This window comes from Vipera ursinii (assembly GCF_947247035.1).
Source record: "Vipera ursinii genome assembly, chromosome: 10".
Classification (NCBI taxonomy): domain Eukaryota; kingdom Metazoa; phylum Chordata; class Lepidosauria; order Squamata; family Viperidae; genus Vipera; species Vipera ursinii.
The window spans coordinates 16802530-16824259 of NC_139520.1; the positions used below are offsets into that span (position 1 = coordinate 16802530).

The 21730-nt window shown below is 44.2% G+C and overlaps 1 protein-coding gene across 1 annotated transcript in view; it reads right to left on the reverse strand.

The window, feature by feature from the left end:
• Positions 1–12502: 12502 nt before the first annotated feature.
• The window catches only part of ITFG1 (integrin alpha FG-GAP repeat containing 1), a 49992-nt gene continuing 40764 nt past the window's right edge, over positions 12503–21730 (reverse strand). Inside the window, exons 13-14 of the mRNA XM_083370269.1 lie at positions 17575–17692; positions 12503–13284 (exon numbers count right to left, since the gene is read on the reverse strand). Coding sequence (XP_083226395.1) covers positions 13225–13284; positions 17575–17692 — 178 coding nt within the window. The 3' untranslated portion in view covers positions 12503–13224. The remainder of the gene's footprint in view (positions 13285–17574; positions 17693–21730) is intronic.

The window sequence follows — 21730 nt, forward strand, 5'->3', positions numbered from 1 at the left end:
AAAATTAAAAAATTCTCAGCCTGGGCCAGAGAGCTCAAAGAGCCAGGTCTTCAGGTCCCGGCGGAATGAACGGAGGCTGGGGTAGCCCGACCCGCAAACCAGCCCTCTTCGAGGGCAACCTGTTGGCCGATCCGGGGGTTGGAGTCGATGTGTGTGTAAAACCCAGGATACCGGTTTGAGGAAACCGTGGCTGGGCTGCCTGCGGGCCCCTCCAGAAGTGCTTTAGGGGCGCCTTTGCTCGCCTGCTCTTTTTAACCACCCGAGAAATAATTTCCCTTTTTCTGCCATGGAGCCCGCTTCCTCGGGAATTCTGTGGATTAGGCAACTCCCTTTCCCTCCCCTGCCTCTGTCTTGCTTAAAAAAAAAAAGCTCACTTATTTTTAACTTCTTTATTCCAAACTCCTGGAGACCAGTTGGCAAAAGGTCTCTAGGGGGTTACGAAAGCTGGATCCGGCCAGAGGCGGACAAAGTAAACTCAAAGGACCGAAGACGTGGGGAGGAGCGGGGGGGGGGAGAGGCGTGTGTGAACCTGGGCAGGAGGAGAGGGGAGTAGTCCCAGGATCCTCGAGGGGTGAACGGGGGGGGGGGGGGAGAGCAGGAGGGTGGAAGATAGAGGCTGACGGTGAAGGAGGAAATGAAGGGTGCAGGCAGAATGGAGAGGACGAGATAAAGAGAAGAAAAATTGGAGATGGTATAGAGATGGGCAGAGACAAAAGTGAGGAGTATAATTTAGGTGGCCATAACTCTTGGCTTCTAGGGGGAAATGCTAGCTAAGCCTTGAGAGCTCAATCCTAGGCAGCGTCAGAAGTTTCTCTATCGAGGCACCAAGAATAAAATATCTGCTGCGAACTCTGCGTAGGGGTCAGGAAGGGCATCCCGGTCAGTAAACGCTCATTTAGTCACCCCAGCGCCACCCTCCCGAAAGGGATTACAGGGTTGATTACAGGGTCCTAAAAAGAAAAAGAAAAAAAAGAATGCTAGCCTTGGCTTCGATTCCCATGTATACTGTCAACGTTTGAGGACTCTGTGCCTATGCAGAGTGCCTTTCCTTCCGCCGGAGATGGGCTTGACTTCAGTGTCTTGGCCATGCTCTCCACCAGGTCCTTGCCACCTGCTCCAGCTCCAGCTTCTCCCTTTTCCTCTCCCTGCAATCTCCGGAGGTATAAAGGGTGGTGGAGTCTTGCCTATTCGGTGTCACCTTAAATGCTTCCCTCTCTGCCCCTTTCAGAGGGGGTCTCAGCACTTAGAAAGATTGAGGAGAGAAGGGAAGAGGGCTGGTGATCCTGCCTGTAGGAAAGGGGTCTTCAGGGGTCTTCTGAAGAGCGTTTTCAGTGGATGACATTGCCCGGGCTGACTCTTTGGGGTGCTGCCTTGGGAAGGAGCGGAATGGAGAGGGGAAAGAGCGCAGGGTGGCTACTTACGTTCTTCTGAACAGGAGCGGAGCTCATGAACCAGGGTTTGTTTTGGGGTGTGCTATGTAGTCAAGGCTGGGCAGAGCAAAGCGGGATAGTTCAGAAGCCTGTCTGAATCACCTTCGGAGAGGATTGAACCCAGCCAACTTCTCCGCCTTTGATTGCACCGAATGCCTTTTTTTTGGAAGGGAGCTAGAAAGACAAAAGTGTGTACTTTCTTTCAATTTTATTGTGGTTTTGTTTCTTGGGCAGGCTGAGCAGCTGGAGATCTGCGGTGGCAGAAGCAGGTGCTTTAAGCAAACTTAGGAGCCGCTTGTGAAGAGTGTGAAGATGGGAAGGGGGTATCTGATACTGTGCCTGGAGCGGTTGACTTTCTCCTGTGAGCAGTCAAGGAGCAGATCTGTCCATCAATCTGCTAGAGTTTTCTTTGGATCACCGATAAGGAGGCATGTGTTAGAGAGCATGGCGTCCTCTAGATGATAATAAAAATAATAAAAGTTGGAAGGGAGCTTGCAGGTCATCTAGTCCAACCCCCTGCTCAGGCAGGAAACCCTATATAATTTCAGACAAATGGCTGTCCAGTCTCTTCTTAAAAACTTCCAGTGTTGGAGCATTTACAGGTTCTGGAGGCAGGTGGTTCCACTGGTTAATTGTTCTCACTGTCTGGAAGTTCCAGGTTGCTTCTCTCCTTGATTAGTTTCCAGATGGTGTTCACTGCATTAGCCCAAACTATGACTTACGTAGTCACTTACCTCGATTTACGACCACCGTTGGCACGTGAATTTCTGTTGCTATGCAAGGTTTGAGGAAACCGTGGCTGGGCTGCCTGCGGGCCCCTCCAGAAGTGCTTTAGGGGCGCCTTTGCTCGCCTGCTCTTTTTAACCACCCGAGAAATAATTTCCCTTTTTCTGCCATGGAGCCCGCTTCCTCGGGAATTCTGTGGATTAGGCAACTCCCTTTCCCTCCCCTGCCTCTGTCTTGCTTAAAAAAAAAAAGCTCACTTATTTTTAACTTCTTTATTCCAAACTCCTGGAGACCAGTTGGCAAAAGGTCTCTAGGGGGTTACGAAAGCTGGATCCGGCCAGAGGCGGACAAAGTAAACTCAAAGGACCGAAGACGTGGGGAGGAGCGGGGGGGGGGAGAGGCGTGTGTGAACCTGGGCAGGAGGAGAGGGGAGTAGTCCCAGGATCCTCGAGGGGTGAACGGGGGGGGGGGGGGAGAGCAGGAGGGTGGAAGATAGAGGCTGACGGTGAAGGAGGAAATGAAGGGTGCAGGCAGAATGGAGAGGACGAGATAAAGAGAAGAAAAATTGGAGATGGTATAGAGATGGGCAGAGACAAAAGTGAGGAGTATAATTTAGGTGGCCATAACTCTTGGCTTCTAGGGGGAAATGCTAGCTAAGCCTTGAGAGCTCAATCCTAGGCAGCGTCAGAAGTTTCTCTATCGAGGCACCAAGAATAAAATATCTGCTGCGAACTCTGCGTAGGGGTCAGGAAGGGCATCCCGGTCAGTAAACGCTCATTTAGTCACCCCAGCGCCACCCTCCCGAAAGGGATTACAGGGTTGATTACAGGGTCCTAAAAAGAAAAAGAAAAAAAAGAATGCTAGCCTTGGCTTCGATTCCCATGTATACTGTCAACGTTTGAGGACTCTGTGCCTATGCAGAGTGCCTTTCCTTCCGCCGGAGATGGGCTTGACTTCAGTGTCTTGGCCATGCTCTCCACCAGGTCCTTGCCACCTGCTCCAGCTCCAGCTTCTCCCTTTTCCTCTCCCTGCAATCTCCGGAGGTATAAAGGGTGGTGGAGTCTTGCCTATTCGGTGTCACCTTAAATGCTTCCCTCTCTGCCCCTTTCAGAGGGGGTCTCAGCACTTAGAAAGATTGAGGAGAGAAGGGAAGAGGGCTGGTGATCCTGCCTGTAGGAAAGGGGTCTTCAGGGGTCTTCTGAAGAGCGTTTTCAGTGGATGACATTGCCCGGGCTGACTCTTTGGGGTGCTGCCTTGGGAAGGAGCGGAATGGAGAGGGGAAAGAGCGCAGGGTGGCTACTTACGTTCTTCTGAACAGGAGCGGAGCTCATGAACCAGGGTTTGTTTTGGGGTGTGCTATGTAGTCAAGGCTGGGCAGAGCAAAGCGGGATAGTTCAGAAGCCTGTCTGAATCACCTTCGGAGAGGATTGAACCCAGCCAACTTCTCCGCCTTTGATTGCACCGAATGCCTTTTTTTTGGAAGGGAGCTAGAAAGACAAAAGTGTGTACTTTCTTTCAATTTTATTGTGGTTTTGTTTCTTGGGCAGGCTGAGCAGCTGGAGATCTGCGGTGGCAGAAGCAGGTGCTTTAAGCAAACTTAGGAGCCGCTTGTGAAGAGTGTGAAGATGGGAAGGGGGTATCTGATACTGTGCCTGGAGCGGTTGACTTTCTCCTGTGAGCAGTCAAGGAGCAGATCTGTCCATCAATCTGCTAGAGTTTTCTTTGGATCACCGATAAGGAGGCATGTGTTAGAGAGCATGGCGTCCTCTAGATGATAATAAAAATAATAAAAGTTGGAAGGGAGCTTGCAGGTCATCTAGTCCAACCCCCTGCTCAGGCAGGAAACCCTATATAATTTCAGACAAATGGCTGTCCAGTCTCTTCTTAAAAACTTCCAGTGTTGGAGCATTTACAGGTTCTGGAGGCAGGTGGTTCCACTGGTTAATTGTTCTCACTGTCTGGAAGTTCCAGGTTGCTTCTCTCCTTGATTAGTTTCCAGATGGTGTTCACTGCATTAGCCCAAACTATGACTTACGTAGTCACTTACCTCGATTTACGACCACCGTTGGCACGTGAATTTCTGTTGCTATGCAAGGTTTGTTGTTAGCCCCCAATTTTATGACCTTTTTTCCCTTATTTTTTTTTGGGGGGGGCACAGTGTTTTGTGTGAATCACTGCAGCGGTGACTCTAATGAACCAGAGTGAATCCCTGCAGATTCTAAGGAATCAGGCGGTCGTTATAGCGAATCCAGCTTCTCCCATTGACTTTGCAATGTCGGAAGCTGGCTGGGGAGATTGGAAATGGTGAAGATTCTCCAAAGCACCAAAAAGGGCAGGACAAGAAACAACGGTTGGAAACTGAACACAGAGAGAAGCACACCGGAATTAAGGAGAAACTTCCTGACAGTGAGGACAATTAACCAGTGGTACAGCTTGCCACCAGACGTCGTGGGCGCTCCAACACTGGAGGTTTTTAAAGAAGAGACTAGACAGTCACTTCTCTGAAATATATAAGGTTCTCCTGCCTGCGCAGGGGGCTGGACTAGAAGACCTCCAAGGTCCCAGCTCTATTCTATTCTATACACCCTTGACTTAAAGAGAACACAGTAAAGGCTGAATTGCCGATGTCCCCTTTTTTGTCCTTTCTGTTCTACTTCTAGCAAAGTGAGAAATCGCCTCCATCAGCAGGTTATTTCTTTCCTCCCCGGGAAAAGCCGCAGCCTTTTCTCACCATATTTTTTTTTAGATTTTTAGCCTGTACCACTGCTAATGGTTTGAAGGGGGTTTTTTCCCCTCCCCCCTCCCTCCTCCTGCCTCCTTGTCGTCGTCTTCTTTAACACACTTGCTCCCAGAGCATGTTAGAGAGACGGTTGAGTCTTCCTTGCATTTTCTGTGAAATTCTCGCGCTTCCCTCTCGGCTGATCATCGCTGGGTAGGGACATTTTGATTTATTTTTTTTGGAAATCGATCCATCCCACGGTGGTCTAGTTCAGAGTTTGCCATAAAGTTGGCACTTTATGGCAAGTGCATAGGAAATGTCCAACGGCGGGGAAATCGGAAGATTCGGGCAGTTCAAGATTTCTTGCAAGCTTAAGCTCTCTACAAGAATCTGAGCTACTAACAGTCAAGGGAAATAAGCGGGGATTAAGAAGACAGTCAAGGCGGGCTGGATTCTTGTGGGCGCGCAGGGACTCGTGACTTACGACGCGTTTGGGACCCCTCCCTCGGGCTCAGCCTGGTCATCTACCTGAAGACTGGAGCCCCTCCCTCTTTCTTCCTCATCGTTAAACTGAGACTCAAAACCCTTTTTTTAAAAAATTACAGGCAGTCCTCGACTTACAGCAGTTCATTTGGTGACCTTCAAAGTTACAATGGCAGTGGAAAAACTGACTGATGACCTTTTTCACACTTACAACTCTTGCGGCATCCCCGTGATCCCGTGACCCAAATTCAGGGGCTTCACAACTGCTTCCTCCTTATGACGGTTGCCATGTCCTGGGATACGTGATCCCCTTTCGTGACCTTCTGACAAGCAAAGTCAGTGGGGGAAGTCAGTGGGATTCACTTAGCAACCGTGTTACTAATTGAACAGCTGAAGCGATTCATTTAACATTTAATGGCCAGAAAAGTCGTAAAATGCGACAAAACGCGCTTAACAAAATGTCTCACTTAGCAACATAACTTTGGGGCTCAATTGCGGTCGTAAGCTGAGGACCACCTGTACCCTCATTTAAACAAGATTTTACAACAATATCATTATAAACTCACCCCCAATTAAAAGAGGTGGCATTTTTTAAAAAAAATGTCACACGAAGCTATGGACAGGCTTTCCAATCAGTAAGATTATAGGAAGTCATGTACGCATCACGGTAAAACTGCTACAACTAGTAGTTTGATACTTAAATGATTTGGAAATAATAAAGGTAAAGTAAAGGTAAAGGTTCCCCCGCACGTGCGTGCTAGTCGTTTCTGACTCTAGGGGCTGGTGCTCATCTCCGTTTCAAAGCCGAAGAGCCAGCGCTTGTCCGAGGACGTCTCCGTGGTCATGTGGCCGGCATGACTAGCACGGAACGCTGTTACCTTCCCACCGTAGTGGTCCCTATTTTTCTACTTGCATTTTTACGTGCTTTCGAACTGCTAGGTGGGCAGAAGCTGGGACGAGTAACAGGCGCTCACTCTGCTACGCGGCACTCGGGATTTGATCCACCAAACTGCCGACCTTCTGATCGACAAGCTCAGCGCCCTAACCCACTGAGCCACCGCGTCCCTTCTTGGAAATAATATGCACCTTCTTGGAAATAATATGCACTCTCAAAACTACGCACACAGTATTAATGTGCACCTGGGCTAGACCTGGCTAGATTTTTAACCTGTCTGGGTTCCAGTACTAAAGGCAACAACACGTAACTGAATCTAAAGAGTTAATAAACCTAATGAATGGCTTTTTAATCTATTTAACAGCCATACTTATTTAAAGGGGCTTAAAATAGATTGTCTCCTTTGTGTTGAAAGATTACTGAAACCCCAATGAAGGGATGCTGCCTATCGTAATCCGCTAAGTGTTTTAAAATAAGCAAGATACGCCGGCTTTCATTTTGCATAGAATTATCGAGGAATTTACTGGAGTTTGAGCAAAAGAATTGGGAGGTGGAAGGGCTGGGTTGAGGAAAAACAGGAAGTAGTAAGGACTTTAATGCAGTAGACGCTGCCAGCTAAAGCTGAATAAAGGTATGGACACAGAAGAGGTATAAGTAGTAGACGCACTAAGATTAGATTTTATTAACAGTTTTACAGCCAGAAGAACTACTAGACCAGGGCTAGGCAACCTTGGCTCTTTTATGACTCATGGACTTCAACTCCCAGAATTCCTAAGTCAGACTCAGGAATTCTGGGAGTTGAAGTCCACGAGTCATAAAAGAGCCAAGGTTGCCTACCCCTGTACTAGACCAGACTCTTTAAGTTCACTGCGTGCAGTGTAACACTGCAGATTATTACTACTGTTGTTTTCCATAAAACTAATGCACACTGAATTTCAGAAGGTGAAGTGCAAAGCGTGGTTGTAATTATATTTTGCTTCATTTGCAAAAAGGCATTTAGTAAGCCGAGGTCTGTTCTCTGGTATTTGCTTTCCAAAGGTACTTGAAATCATCTTAGCTTCTAATGATGCCTAATTTAAAAGCTTCTAGCCAACCCCACAATGTTTTTAAGGAAGCAAAAGTCATCTTCTTTTAAGCCGTAAAATGACTTGATTTTGATTTAGCATGTTGTTCCAAACTTATTAATTTGTGGCTTATCCAACAAATTAAGCCAACTCCGGCTTACCACTTTGCCTGAGCTCAGATTTTTGATTAAAGCTTGCATTTGATTTTCGGTCAGTCTGATAAAAAATAGTGCTGCAGTACAGATTTTGGACAAATAAGGCACATTTGTTTCAATAAATGGGTACTCTTGATGTATTTGCAGTGATGAAGAAAATGAATAAAGAGAGAAGGAAACAGATTGCCACAAACACTTATTACTACATTAACTGATGGGTCACAACACAGAGGCTTTCAATATATTAATACAAAAGTCTCTTCTAGAATCAAATGAAAAGCACATCACAGTACACCGTTAATGTGTCCTCACGATGCAACATGTTTCCTTCAGAAATATGGAACGCTCCTAACCTAGCCTTTCAGAAATTACTTAAAACCTGAAGATTGTTCCACCAAACATTGGGGGTTGAGTGGATGCAGGCTACCATTCGGATAGTTGTTTGCTTCTATTTTATTAGCAGGATCTCTTTGTGAACTGCTTTCAATCCCGTGGATGTGGGTAGTTTATGTATGTATGATATTAAACCACAAAAACTTTGCTGTGGAACAGCTGTCTCACTTTGGCCACTTAGCAGACTAAGTGGGGCTAAAAAGTAGGAAATCCCTCCCACTAACAGAGGCCCAAATCCACCCCACAGCATAACACAGGCACAACTCCTAGAGAGGGTAATGCTGGTTTGTACAAGGGGTACGTACACAGTATAGTATTGTCCAGTCAGCCAGGTCCATCTGTAAGACAAGAGCAGGCAGAGCTAGGGGATGGAGTTAAATGCGTCATCAGCTTAGAATCCTTATGTTGCCACAAAGAGTTCAAGTCCTCTTGAATTCCGTTGATCTCTTATCTGGCACCGGTTTACTATTGGACTTAGTTGACCGGATTCTTGCATATAGGTTTGAATAAACCTTCTGTACTGCAACTTAGCATATTGTCCTGATCCTTTGCGCCTGACACCAGTAGACTTTGAGTCCTGCCCAGCTGTGATGTTGAGGTGAGGCGATAGGGTTGCCCCACTAGGCCCATCCTTGTTCTGAAAACATCACTGGTGGTCACTGAGCAGGTTTTGCTAGGTGGCGTTCTTGGTGACTACAAACGTTGCTATAGGCTACAGAAAATGTACTGGAGACGTGTGATCTATAAGGTTAAGACCACTGAAATCATCAGATCTTTGAGTTGGAGCTGATGAGGAGGCAGGTTCCACAATGGTTTTTGGAACTAAACAACAATCCCGAAAAGCTAGGGCTTCCGGTGGCTCCGCCGGCGCTGGAGACAGCCTTCCCGGGCTGCCCGCGGCTCAGCTGTGTGATTTTCGCCCGAAACAGCGCCGATCAGCTGTTCGGGCGAATTTGAAGCCCCCTCCTCGGGAGAAGAGGAGGGGGTGAGCTCCCAGGTAGGGGTAGAGTTCTCCAGGGCTGCCTGAGCTTTGAGCTTGGGCGGCTGAAGGATTGAACTCCCCCGTAGCCTGGGTTGCTCCCAGCTGGCCAGCGTCTCTGCTCTGGATTTTATGGAGCAGAGCCAGGCGTCTGTGACCATCCCTGCCTGAAGGAAAGACTATGAAAGGAAAAGAGCAGGCAGAGCGGTACAAGAGGGAAAGATGAAGAGGATTATTTTATTCTACTCTCGAGCTTGATGGACTTTTTCTAAAACTTAAAGTGAAAGTGCGTCACAACTGTAAGTAAAAGATGGCGGCTAAACCTCCTCCTAAAACTTTCCGGAGTGCAGGAAATTCTCCGGTGCAACAACATTCATTATTGCAGGCGCTGCATTCTTCTGATGTATTGACATTGAAGGATCTTGAAAAGCATACCCAGTTAATTTTGGAATCAATGGGTGTTAAATTTCTACAGATGGAGGAGAAATTGCAGAAATTGGAGGAGAGAATGGAAGAGAGGATGGAACAGAAATTTAGAGAGATGAAGGTAGACATTTTGACTTCAGTGCATAAAGTAGCTGTATGTGTGGAAGATCTGGAGGAAAAAGTGGAAGATTTGACTCAAAAGAATGCTATATTAGAAGCAAAAGTATTGGAAATTGAAGAGTTAAAAGACAAAATGGATAACGAACTGAGTCTGGCTCAATTTTACCAGATGCAGTTTGCTGTTAGAATTAGAGGTTTAAAAGAGAATATTAAGGAAGACCTAAAGCAGCTGGTCTCAGAGGCTTTTGAGGTGGTATTGAATCAGCCAGCATCTGAAATAAAACAAGGCATGGACAAAGTGTTTCGTGTGAACTCGTGGATTGCTAAACAGAGAAAGCTGCCTAGAGATGTGGTGGTTTATTTTTTAAAAAGGGAAATTAGAGATGAAGTTATACAAGCTGCCTATGATACTAAAGTTGTGATTGCTGATCAAGAAGTTCTGGTTTTAAAAGAAATTCCTCCAAAGATTTTAAAGAGAAGGAAGGACTTTATATTTCTTGTGCAAGAGCTTAAGCAACGAGATATAAGGTTCAGATGGGAGATTCCACTTGGCTTGAGCTTGACGTATGAAGGCAAAAGGTATTGTTTGGTTACTGTGAAGCAAGCGCGTGATTTTTACAACAATGTTTTAAAAGTAATCCCATCAATACTTTCGGAAGATGCAGAGGGATCTGGAGAAGGAGAATATCAAGAGGATGAAGATGGACAAACAGATGAGAAGGGTGTAGGAGGAGATCAAGCCATAAATCTTTTGGATGACCCTAGAGAACAGAGAGTGACGCGTGCTGCTTTAAAACGTTCAAAGAAGATTAAAAAATAAGACTTGCAGAAATCTATGGAACTTCTATAATGTACTTACAGCTAAGCAGTGGACAATGGACTAAATTTACTAAATACTTACAGTTAAGCAGTGGAACTAATGGATTAAATTTACTACAGAGGAAATGGAAGAAAGCTTTATGGGCTAATGTGGGTTAATTTGTGTAAGAATTATCTATTATAGACTATTTTGGTTAGAGAGTGATTAGGATAATAGGGATAGGTGTTTGTGGTGTGTAAATGAGAATTTGTTTAGTAAATAGACAATTGTGGAAGAATGTAGACAGTGGAGGAAGGTTTTTTGTTTTTTTTTCTTTTTTAACATGAATGACGCTAGTTTTTTTTTTATCTTAGTTTTCTATATATATTTAATATTATTAAGGATTGGTTTATTTTATATAAGCTAGAGAGTGATGGATTTTAGAGTTTATAGTTGTTAGTATATGATTGTTTATGATTGTTTTTTTTTAGATATATACCTTGTATTTAGCTCTGGGAAGTCAGGGGGGGGTAGGGGGGAGGGGGGGAAGTAGGGGGGAAGGAGGGTGGGAAAGGGGGGAGTTAGGGGGGGGAGGGGGAGGGGGGAGGTAGGGGGGGAGGAGGGCAGGGGAAGGGGGGTTTTTTAAAGGAAAACTGTATTTTAAAACTTTTCAATAAAAAAAAAAAACAATCCCGAAAAGCTGCCAGAATTTTTTTTTCCTCGGACCCTGCTTATGCCTTACAGAATCAAAATCCACTCATGGACTTTAGCTTATTTCTCACTCCTTACTCTCTCTCTCAAGGCCAGCTGATGCTTACTTAATACCTGTTGAACATCTTCTTCAAGGCCATCTCGCTACTCCTCTACACTAAGACCTGTGTGACATTAGTTTTACTATACTTGACAGGATAACGCAAGGCATGAAGTACCAGCTTCAGATGTTTAATAGACGGGGCAGGTGGACTGGAAAGAGAATGTACTTCCAAGTCTCAACAAAACTTGGGAGAAAGGCTGTGACAGAGAGGTGTCTGACAAAAGCGTACTTTATTCCCATCGCTTGCTTCTGTCTTATAAAAATGCTCCAATTAAGGGAAGAGCAAGGTGAAAAGAGAATAATGGCGAAGCCACTGAGAAAAACAACCTTTGAATCTAGTTTAGGTGTGTCCAAACAATGGCCTGGTCCACATCCAGCCCCAGAGAGCTGATAACGCAGCCCCGCAAGATCATAACCATTTAACATTCTTAGGTGATTTTTTTTCTAGCAATATTTGTAGACATCCACTATATATTTTATATGTGGTCCAAGACAATTCCTCTTTTGCTCATTGCCGCCCAGGCAAGCCAAAAGGTTGGACAATCATTGTCGAGTTGATCACTGGTCCTATTCCTGACACCCTTAGAAAGTCAGGAATCCCTTGACTTCCATGACTATTAAGATCATGAGTAGGTATTCTTGAGGACAGATAATCAACTCTCTGGCTTAGCAACTCAAGATAAAATGCCTTTGTATGTTCTTATGTTACCCTCTTTCTCCCTTTCGGCTTCTCTCTTTCCTCCTCGTAACATTCAGATTAAACCCAGGTGTCCTGTCTGCAGCAGAGATGTCATACTGAGTAACAGAATAACAGACTTGGAAGGGGCCTTGGAGGTTTTCCTGTCCAACTGACTGCTCAAGCAGCAGACCCTATACCATTTTAGACAAATGGTTGTCCGGTCCCTTCTTAAAAGCCTCTGGTGTTGAGGCACCCACAGCTTCTGAAGGTAAGTCGATCTCCCTGGTTAATTGTTCTCACTGTCAAGAAATTTATCCTTAGCTCTAGACTGCTTCTCACCTTGATTCATTTCTATCCATTGTTTCTTGTCCTGCCTTCAGGTGCTTTGGAGAATAGCCTGACACCACCCCCCTTCCTCTTTGTAGCAGCCCGTCAAACATGGAAGGAAGCAATGCTCAGGTTTACCATTTGCAAATTAAACCGATATACGAGTTAACATAATGGACATTGTTTATTAGGAATACAGGCCAAGAATGTTAAAACCATAAACCAAACGTAAGGAATAAAGCAACCACAGCATTACATAAAGAGCACTTCCAATAGCTTTCTTAATCAAATAGCCGCAGCCTAATTCTTATTTGGAAAACACTGGGATTCTCTTTCCTCATAGACGTGGTTTGGTATGTAACCAGAAAATTACAGGGAAATCATAATACAGTGCAGTCCAGCCCTTAATTTATAAGAAACTGTAGAAAGACACATTTTTCCCCCATGGAGGAGTGTCCTCTGATCCTTTCCCCCCAAGAACATTTTTTTAAAATTTTTACATATCAGCTGTTTTCATGGTTAAAATTTAGGATAATTGCATGATAACTATTAGCAAGGGGTATATCCTGCAGATGATTTTAGGCTGGCATAATTTCAAAATGTAGAGTGCATTATGTTTATTTGTTTCTGATCTGCAATCAATCTTTACTCCAATATTACTAGGGTGTTTTAATCTTCTGACATTCAAGCTTTTCCTCGCACGTGATTGGGTACAAAGGCTAAGACAAACAATCCTAAGCATTTCAAGTAAAATACCTTCTGAGTACGATCAGAACAATCTTAACAGCTTGCTGGAGGATTAAATTCTAAACATGGAAGTCATATTTTGGAAAGACAAAAATATCAGACTTACAATCAGACTTACTCAAGTGGGACAAGGGTTGGGGTTGGTTTTTTTTTTCCTCACTGAAACTTCAATTTAGGTAGGACTGACTTTTCAGGAGAGACAGTTATAAGGAAAGAAAGTGAGGATGTGGAATGCATGCAGTGTGATCTACCGGTGGAGTGGAATTTGTTAAATAAGAGTGGCGAATATATACAATCAATCCTCTGAAAAGAGCTTGATGCTATCGCTTTACAAATAAATTAAAAAACAACAACAACATTTCCAGATTTACAAACACCCACAGCAAAATGCTTCCTTCAGTCTGTATATGATCTGGTAGGTTAATTTGGATCTTAAGGTTAGTTCCTTCATCACGATATAAAGGCTGATCACATAGCATCAAAATGGAATCGGTGAGCCTCTTGCCTTTTCTCGCGGTCATCTGCTTTCTGGAACAACGGCAACAATAAAAACGGTTATTTTAGGGAAAAATAAATACGCCTTTGGTGGCTGCACCTAATGTTGATGACCAGAATTACAAAGACTCAGACAAGATGATGACTGTAAAAGATAATGCTGGAATGCTTACTAAAACCCCTGATGAATAGTAGTTTATATAGTAGAGTTGTGGTGGCGCAGTGGTTAGAATGCAGTATTGCAGGCTGACACTGCCCACAGCCTCGAGTTCAACAGATAAACCTTGAATCTGACCCAGCGTGGCTTGGCTTTGCTTTGCATTCTTAACCAAGGCGAAGTCTAAAGCAGGCCAGGATATGATGGTTATGTCTGAAGGTGGCATGTGAGACAGGCATCTTTACCATCTCATCCTTACTCTGACAAGGTGTTCTTGCTCCCTGTGGTTGAACCGGGACTTCAGGTTGACGGTGCTGCTTTGGATTTTACTGTCAGCCCCTGTATCCTTCAGGGAAGGTGTTAATCACACCCTGACTTCTTGGCAGTAACGTGCTCCTGCCACAAAGGTTCTGACATGTCTCAGTCTATAAAAACACCCCATGACACATTCCCTTCTACCCGTCCATTATCTCGGCGAAGAATTCACGCTGCATAATGGGGCCGTGTACTTGCCTGCCTTTCCTCTTTTTCATTCTTAATTCTGAACCCGTTGTATTGTCTCACAGGTGACATTTTCAAAAGGTTATCTTGCAGCTTTTCATTAATGCAGGGATCTAAACAGCAGACATGTTGCCCGTATTGGTGCAGCGCGCCAGGTTGGGATTCGTTCAACGGAACGGTAACGGGTGCATCCAATTCTGCTTAAAGGCAACCGGCCACGGCTTATTTTTTTTTTTAAGGATTGGCAGTGAAAAGCCATGATTGTTTTAGGCCGTGAAACCTGGCTTGCTTTGCGAGTGAAATTATAATCGCCCAAACTCAGAATAAATCAAAAGTGGGGTTATTTCTCTTTGCCTTGGGTTTCTGTAGAGCAGCTTCTTGTCGGATAATGGAATAAAAGGCTAAACTCACTCGCAGACACAAGTTACTCATTAAATGACTGCTGTGGTCATTAAGTGAACATCAAGGTTCTTATAAATGAACCAGTTTGTTCATTTATGGCCAGTTTTGCCCAAAACTGGAAGGAAATGCTGGATTAGGGCAAAGACGTCATAAAACAGGGTCATGTGATCACAAAACTCTGCAAAGGGCTATAAATGCAGGCCAGCTGCCAGGTGCCCAAGATGTGTTGGGGAAGAACTGGGAAATATAAGCCTTGGTGAAGACCTCCAACTATGGATAGCTAGCAAGATAGGGAGTTAGGAACGTTTCCCTCTGGGGTGCCTCAACATTTAGGGGTTGGGATTTATGTGCCCGTTGAGTTTTGGTAATTATGCAGGCTCTTAAGTGCTTGCCTGGGGTGCCAAGAGTGCTTTTGAAAGACTTGGGTGTACTGCGCAACTGTAAAAGAAAGCGGGGAAGGGGCGAATCGACGAGAAATTGGTAACACAAGGCATCGCTGATTTACTTCTCCGCAGGAAATGCTTCTGGCATGTTAAAGGAACTACACCACAGCAATTCCCATTTAGCCTTAATTGCGAAGCACACAGATGCTTTCTCTGTTGCATCCCATCTCCTGTACCACGGGGTGGTGGTGGGGAGAGGTCCATCCTAAACTATACTTAATTTGAACAATTTCTGTAAGGAAAATTTTGCTGTTGAAACTCGGGCTTGGAAGCAGCAAAACAAAGCCTTCATCCTATCATCAGGTTTCTTTCATGCTGGTCCAGTTTCCATGCCTTTCTTCAAAACAGGCACTTCCTTTGGGCGCTAATATTGTGGGCCTTTTGCTCTATTATCTTCTGTTTCTTTAAAAAGCCCAGCGGCCAATTGATGGATTATAATGCTCTGTTTAGAACTGAGGGGCCAAAGAGCGAAAGAATGACTGTCCTAACATAAAAGGTAAAGGTTCCCCTGCACATGCGTGCTAGTCGTTTCCAACTCTAGGGGCCGGTGCTCATCTCCGTTTCAAAGCCGAAGAGCCAGCGCTTGTCCAAGGACGTCTCCGTGGTCATGTGGCCGGCATGACTGGACGCCAAAGGCGCACGGAACACTGTTACCTTCCCACTGGAGTGGTCCCTATTTTTCTACTTGCATTTTTACGTGCTTTCGAACTGCTAGGTTGGCAGAAGCTCTGTTACGCGGCACTCGGGATTCGACCCGCCAAACTGCCAACCTTCTGATCGACAAGCTCAGCGTCCTAACCCACTGAGCCACCGCCTGCCTTTGTCCTAACATAGTTCGGCATATAAAGTCAGTTGTTGTCTCAAGGACAACAGCTGTACAATAGCTGTACGTCCTGGCCTGCTCTTTGGTGCTAAGGTTGCGCAAGCATCCATGGTTAGAGCTTGGCTAATTTGCAAGCAAAACCTTTTGGAGACACTAAACTAGGTTACTTTTATGCCATCAGCGGCAAACAACAAGCCATCGCAAGCCTCAAAAAGGTAATCATGTCCAGAGGTATGATTATGGCTCGCCTAGACAGCAACGCTTTCTGTCTATCCTGCTGCTGAATGGTCAGCTATGAATAGGAAGCCCAATGAGAAATGGGGACAGGCTTTTTATTTTGTGGCGCTGAAAGGAAGCCTTTTAAGTAACTTCTGGGAATCAATGCGTTTCAACAGAGTAAAATAGCAGCTTTGCTCATGGTTGGTAAAATGTCTGTTTTGAAGCTTGTCAATAAGGAAGCCAGCGAGGGCACTTGATTCGGAGGGAAGCGACTGCTTTCTATTGCAGCCGAGCTAAACCAGAAAAAAGGGGCCGATTTAAATTCCGTTCCATTGCTGGAGCCGCAATGAATGAAAGATACCTCCCCACACACACACACACACACGGGCAGAGGTCACCCAAACGTTTCCAGCTCAACAAACTTCTAAAAGGCTATTTTAATCCCGCTCTATAACCTTGGAGAGCAAATTGGGAGAGCAGAAGACTCTTGTCCTTCTAATCCTAGCAATGGTCACCGTTCCCACACATTCCCTAATTAACCGAAGAAAGGAAGGGAGGGAAGATAAGAGAGACAGAAGGAAGGGAGGAAGGAAGCATGGGAGAAAGGAAGGAGGGAAGGAAGGAAGGAAGGGAGGGAGGGAGGGAGGAAGGAAGGAAGGAGATTATGGAAGAAAATGCTGTAGCTTAAAAAAAACCTCTAAAAAACTTGGTGTAAAAATGGGGGATTTAATGAGAAAGGGAGTGTCTTAGGTCTTCCTGAGGCTTACTATCTATTTCAGACCTTAAAAACACTTGGAACTTCCAAAAATAAAAAATCAAGTTAGTTTTTCACATATGCGGGGGGGTTGTCTTAAGGGATAAACCTGGGTTCATGGTATCAACGTCATGCCTTGAACTCCTGCTCAGTGGAAAATATTTGTTCTGTCCGCACACAGTGACCTGACTTCTAAAGACTGATAACCATGTGGTTTTGTTGGGATTTTGCCTTCTGCAATGGGGAGTCTGTTATTGGCCGCCCTGCCTTACAATTTTTATACAGAGGTGTACGACTTAAGCCGTGAGGCCACCCCCAGCCTTGATCGCCTCCAACCACTGTTACAGAAATGTGGCAGAAAAGGGGAGGTGATTGAATACATGACTGGAGAATAAACCCACAAACTATTTAAATAACAGATACACGCAAAGGGAAGGGGAAGAAATATAGCTTCAGTCCTGGAGCAGCGTTCCAGTAAATTTTGGAATGCATCCTGTAAGTAGGACAGACAAAGGCTGTGTGTTTCCATTAGCCTGGAAAATGTTGTGCAGCCCTGGCTTGGTGATGTTGCATGGACTCCGGCTGAGCAAATTGTGTCTTTGTGCCATGGGAAAGCTCATCTAAAATTTAAAGAGTAGCTTTAAAATTTAATTTTAAATTAAGATTTAAATTAATTTGAATTTAATTTAAAATGTAAAGTGCCGTGGTGGTGCAGTGACTAAGATGCCATATTCAAACTCTGCCCACTGCTGGCAGTTCGATCCTGACTGGCTCAAGGTTGACTCAGCCTTCCATCCTTCCGAGGTCAGTATAACGAGGACCCAGATTGTTGGGGAGTGGGGGGGGGGGAAACAGGCTGACTAAGTAAACCACTGAAAGAGGGCTGTAAAAGCACTATGAAGCGGTATATAAGTCTAAGTGCTATTGCTATTCTTTCTACTTTCAAGTCTCAGCATGATTCCAGTCTCTTTCTAAATGTGGCCTTAGCTTGACGAGTAAGGTAGAAAAATATTGACAAGCTTACCTTCTCTTTCCAGTGCAGTATGCCAATTATGGCTAAAATGAAGACACAGACTCCAATTAAGGTAATTGCTGTTAGCAGTACAATTTTGCTGGGGGTCAGGTACAGCTTAGCACTCCAGCTGGGGGGAAAGAGAAGAATCCGAGAAAAATCAGTGGTCCTGTAGATGGCCATGAAGAGAAAACCTTCCACAGGTGATGAGGAAAGCCAAGACAGAGACAGATGTTTGACCCATAGCCTCCCTGATGTGGAGCTTTAGACTAGGGAGTAAAGGCATCAGTAACAACTTCTCTCTGTTTCCCAGCACATCTGTCAACGTCAGAGTAACGTTTGAACTTGTATTTTGAAGCTGTTGACTTACTGCAAAGTTCACACGTGCAAACAGAATCAATAGGGAAAAATGAAGAAAATCGGGTGGCGGAAAGAAAACAAGGAGATAAGCCAATTTTCTAAGATTGAGTAATAGTAACTCGTGGGACCACAAAATAGACAACAGTTATAGAAAATGAAGACGTTAAAAGGCTCTGGGACTTTGGAATTCAAAGCGACAAGCATTTGCTACCTAACAGCCCACACTTAACAACTGTCAATAGGAAAGTAAAAAAAAAGTCTGGATAATGGATGTTGTAGCACCTGGAGACAAGTGTAATATAGGATAAAGGACTGGGGAAAATCATAAAATACGAGGACCTGCAAACAGAACGACTATGGTGGGGGGGGGGAAAGAGGAGGAAGAAAGATAGTAGTAATCGTGACGGGCCTCTTGGGTACAATTCCCAAACATCTGGAGCACCATTTGAACACCATTGGCGTTGACAATCACCATCCATCAATTCAAAAGGCAGCTTTACTCGGAACAGTTTCCATCCTGCAACAATGCCTTCAACCCCATCAAACGACAACATCTGCCTGTCCGGTTTCTTGGGAGGCACTCGATAGGAGGATAAAAATTGCCAAATCCAGTCTAAACATCTGGCTAATTGTGCCACAAAACCATCGCAGTAAGAATATTTACATTCTCAATTTCTATCGGATTATGGGAAGGGATGCATGTATGACAAATAAGCAGGTTTTATGATATGAAGGGGTGATAACTAGGAACAGGCCATTCAAAGCATCTCTCTCTCTCTCTCTGTTTTCTTCACAGCATTCATAATGTTTCTTTCACAGCTTCAGCAGGCAAGTTTCGGTTGTCTGAACCAAAGTAAAGAAAGGCAGCTCTTTCCTTCAGCCTCACAGAAGTAACTTTTAGGTAACGCCGATGCAGGTGGTCCTCGGCTTACGACCACGATATAGCTCCAAATTTCTTTTGCCGAGTGAGACCTTTCTTGCCACAGTTGTGACGTGAATTACTGGAGTTGTCAAGTTAGTAACACGGTTGTTAAGTGAATCTGGCTTCCCCCCATTGACTTGGCTGGTCAGAAGGCTGCAAAAGGGGAAATCATGTGATCCTGGGATACTGAGACCGTCGCAAAGATGGATTTTGGTCACATGACTGTAGGGATGCTGCCAGCCTTGTAAAAGGTGAAAAATGGCCGTCACTTTATTTCAGTGCTGTTATAACTTCAAACGGTCACTAAATGAAGTGTTGTAAGTTGAAGACTACCTGTATATTAATATCACTCAGATGCCTTGTAGTAGACTAAGAAGACCTCCTCCTCCTCCATAATTATAGGTAGAGTTCTTTGAAATAAAGATATAAAACGTATGTGCGCAATACACATGCTGATACACATCAATAAAGGAGAATATCTGTAGCTCAGGGTTGGAATGAGGGGTCCTTGGTGCTCTCTGAGCTTGGCTGTTTTCTTGCAGACATTTCATGACCCAAACTAGCTAAACATCATCAGTGTGAGGAGGAGGAGGAGGAGGAGGAGGAGGAGAAGGAGGAGGAGAAGGAGGAGGAGGAGGAGGAGGAGGAGAGGAGAAGGAGAAGGAGAAGGAGAAGAAGAAGAAGAAGAAGAAGAAGAAGAAGAAGAAGAAGAAGAAGAAGAAGAAGAAGAAGAAGAAGAAGAAGAAGAAGAAGAAGAAGAAGAAGAAGAAGAAGAAGAATGATGGTGGTTTAAATGAGGGGTCCTTGGTGCTCTCTGAGCTTGGCTGTTTCTTGCAGACATTTCATGACCCAAACTTAACATCATCAGTGTGAGAAGGAGGAGGAGGAGGAGGAGGAGGAGGAGAAGAAGAAGAAGAAGAAGAAGAAGAAGAAGAAGAAGAAGAAGAAGAAGAAGAAGAAGAAGAAGAAGAAGAAGAAGAAGAAGAAGAAGAAGAAGAAGAATGGTGGTTTAAATGAGGGGTCCTTGGTGTTCTCTGAGCTTGGCTGTTTTCTTGCAGACGTTTCATGACCCAAACTAGCTAACATCATCAGTGCTAGAAGAGAGGGGATTTGTAGAGGGGGGGGGAGAAGGAGGAGGGGAAAAAAAAGCGATGGTTGCCCTGTATTTAACTGCTTGGCAAATGGCTGCATAGATTATTGGAAGTTCATAAATAGTATGTCAATATATAGCAGGGAGGGAGCATTTAGTCACTCATGGATCATCGTGCGCTTTTCTCAGAACGAAAGCTGCTTGATATCGATTGCACTTAATGCATTTCAACAAAATGAAATGTCCCTGCCCAATTCACGAGAGCGATTCCAGCTTGGGCATAGATGGAAAATAACGCCGTTATTCAGGAGACTCATTCGAAAGAGATGCTCCAATTGTTTCTCCCAATTCTCTCCTGTTAAGTCTTTATTCTTTCTCTTGCTTTTTTTTTAAAAAAGAAAAAATAATAACGATGTGTGCTGAATTGGAATAACCCAAACCCAACCCAAACCAAAAAAATACCCTACCTGCCTTTCCTCTTTGACTTCTCTATTTCTAGAAATATTTCTTATTCAGTCAGTCTTCGCTTTTTCTCAACCAACTGCCCTATGATTACATTATGAAACAAATGCTCAAGTTCAAAATATTCATAAACCATGATCTTTTTTTATTAACAAGAATGGTTTTGTTGTAGGATTATTATAAAGATTTATCAACTGTTGAGGTCAGACTCTCTGATCAATAAGTTTTAAACAGACCGAAAACTGAAATCCATGTAGTCTTTTTAGAACACAGATAAATCTGGAATGGCAGTTCTTCAGTAAACGCCAGGAGTAAAATAACAGAATAATGATTAAAATTCATTTAGAGGAAGGAATTCTTTGACACCTGAATATTTATTGTTTTATTTGAAAGAAGGAGTATCACAACTCAGAGGCATTGCTTTGTGGAGCTGAGATCTTATTACAAGAACCTCATGATGCTTTACCATGTCTTGAGTCATCAGAGCTTAAATTAGATTTCCAAGTTATTCCTTGGGATAATTCTGCGTGTTATTTTCATTGTTCAAATCCTTGAATGCCTTTTGTTACTTTTACATGAAGGTATCAATTTTCCTACCTAAGTATATAGTTCTAAAAAGGAATTTGTAATATGTGGCAGGATACTTTGAAAAGTTGTATTTACTCCACTGTATCTGTCAGGCGCGAACAATCAGACCTGCACGTGTAGAGTTCAAACTAGCTACTTTATTGTTCTCTGCCTATAATACAGGAATCTCCCCAGATGGCAGCTTTTGCCTAGGAAAGACCAAATAAGGCTCAAAGGCATCCAGGGAGGGTCAGACCTTGCTCTCGTGTGTTTATGTAACAATTCCAGACTAATTCCCCTCTTGAGCCCTCCTCCCGACAAGAACAGCTACTCTTCAACTTTACTATGTACGGAAGAGTGAATTCATCACCCAGAGTAAGTAGGAATATTTCTTTTTTCTGGGTTCTGGAGTTTTTGGGCTACCTGGATTAAAACAGCCTGACCTCTTTCATTGGAGAATTTGTTTTATAAAAAGAAACTGAAAGCAAGTGTGTGTGTGTGTGTGTGTGTGTGGTTGTGTCAAGGAAGGAGTTACGTCAGGGCGAACAGCAGACGGTGGAGTCCTAGGACTCCAGGGTTCAATTCTCTTCTATTGGAGACAGTAGAGATGTGGGAAAGAGACACTTACAACCGTAGCAATACAGAGAGTCCTTGACTTACAACCACAACTGGGGCCAGAATTTCCATCGCTAAGCCAGGCGGTTGTTCAATAAATCACTGCAACCGTTAAGTGAATCATGCAGTCATTAAGTGGATCTGGCTTTCCT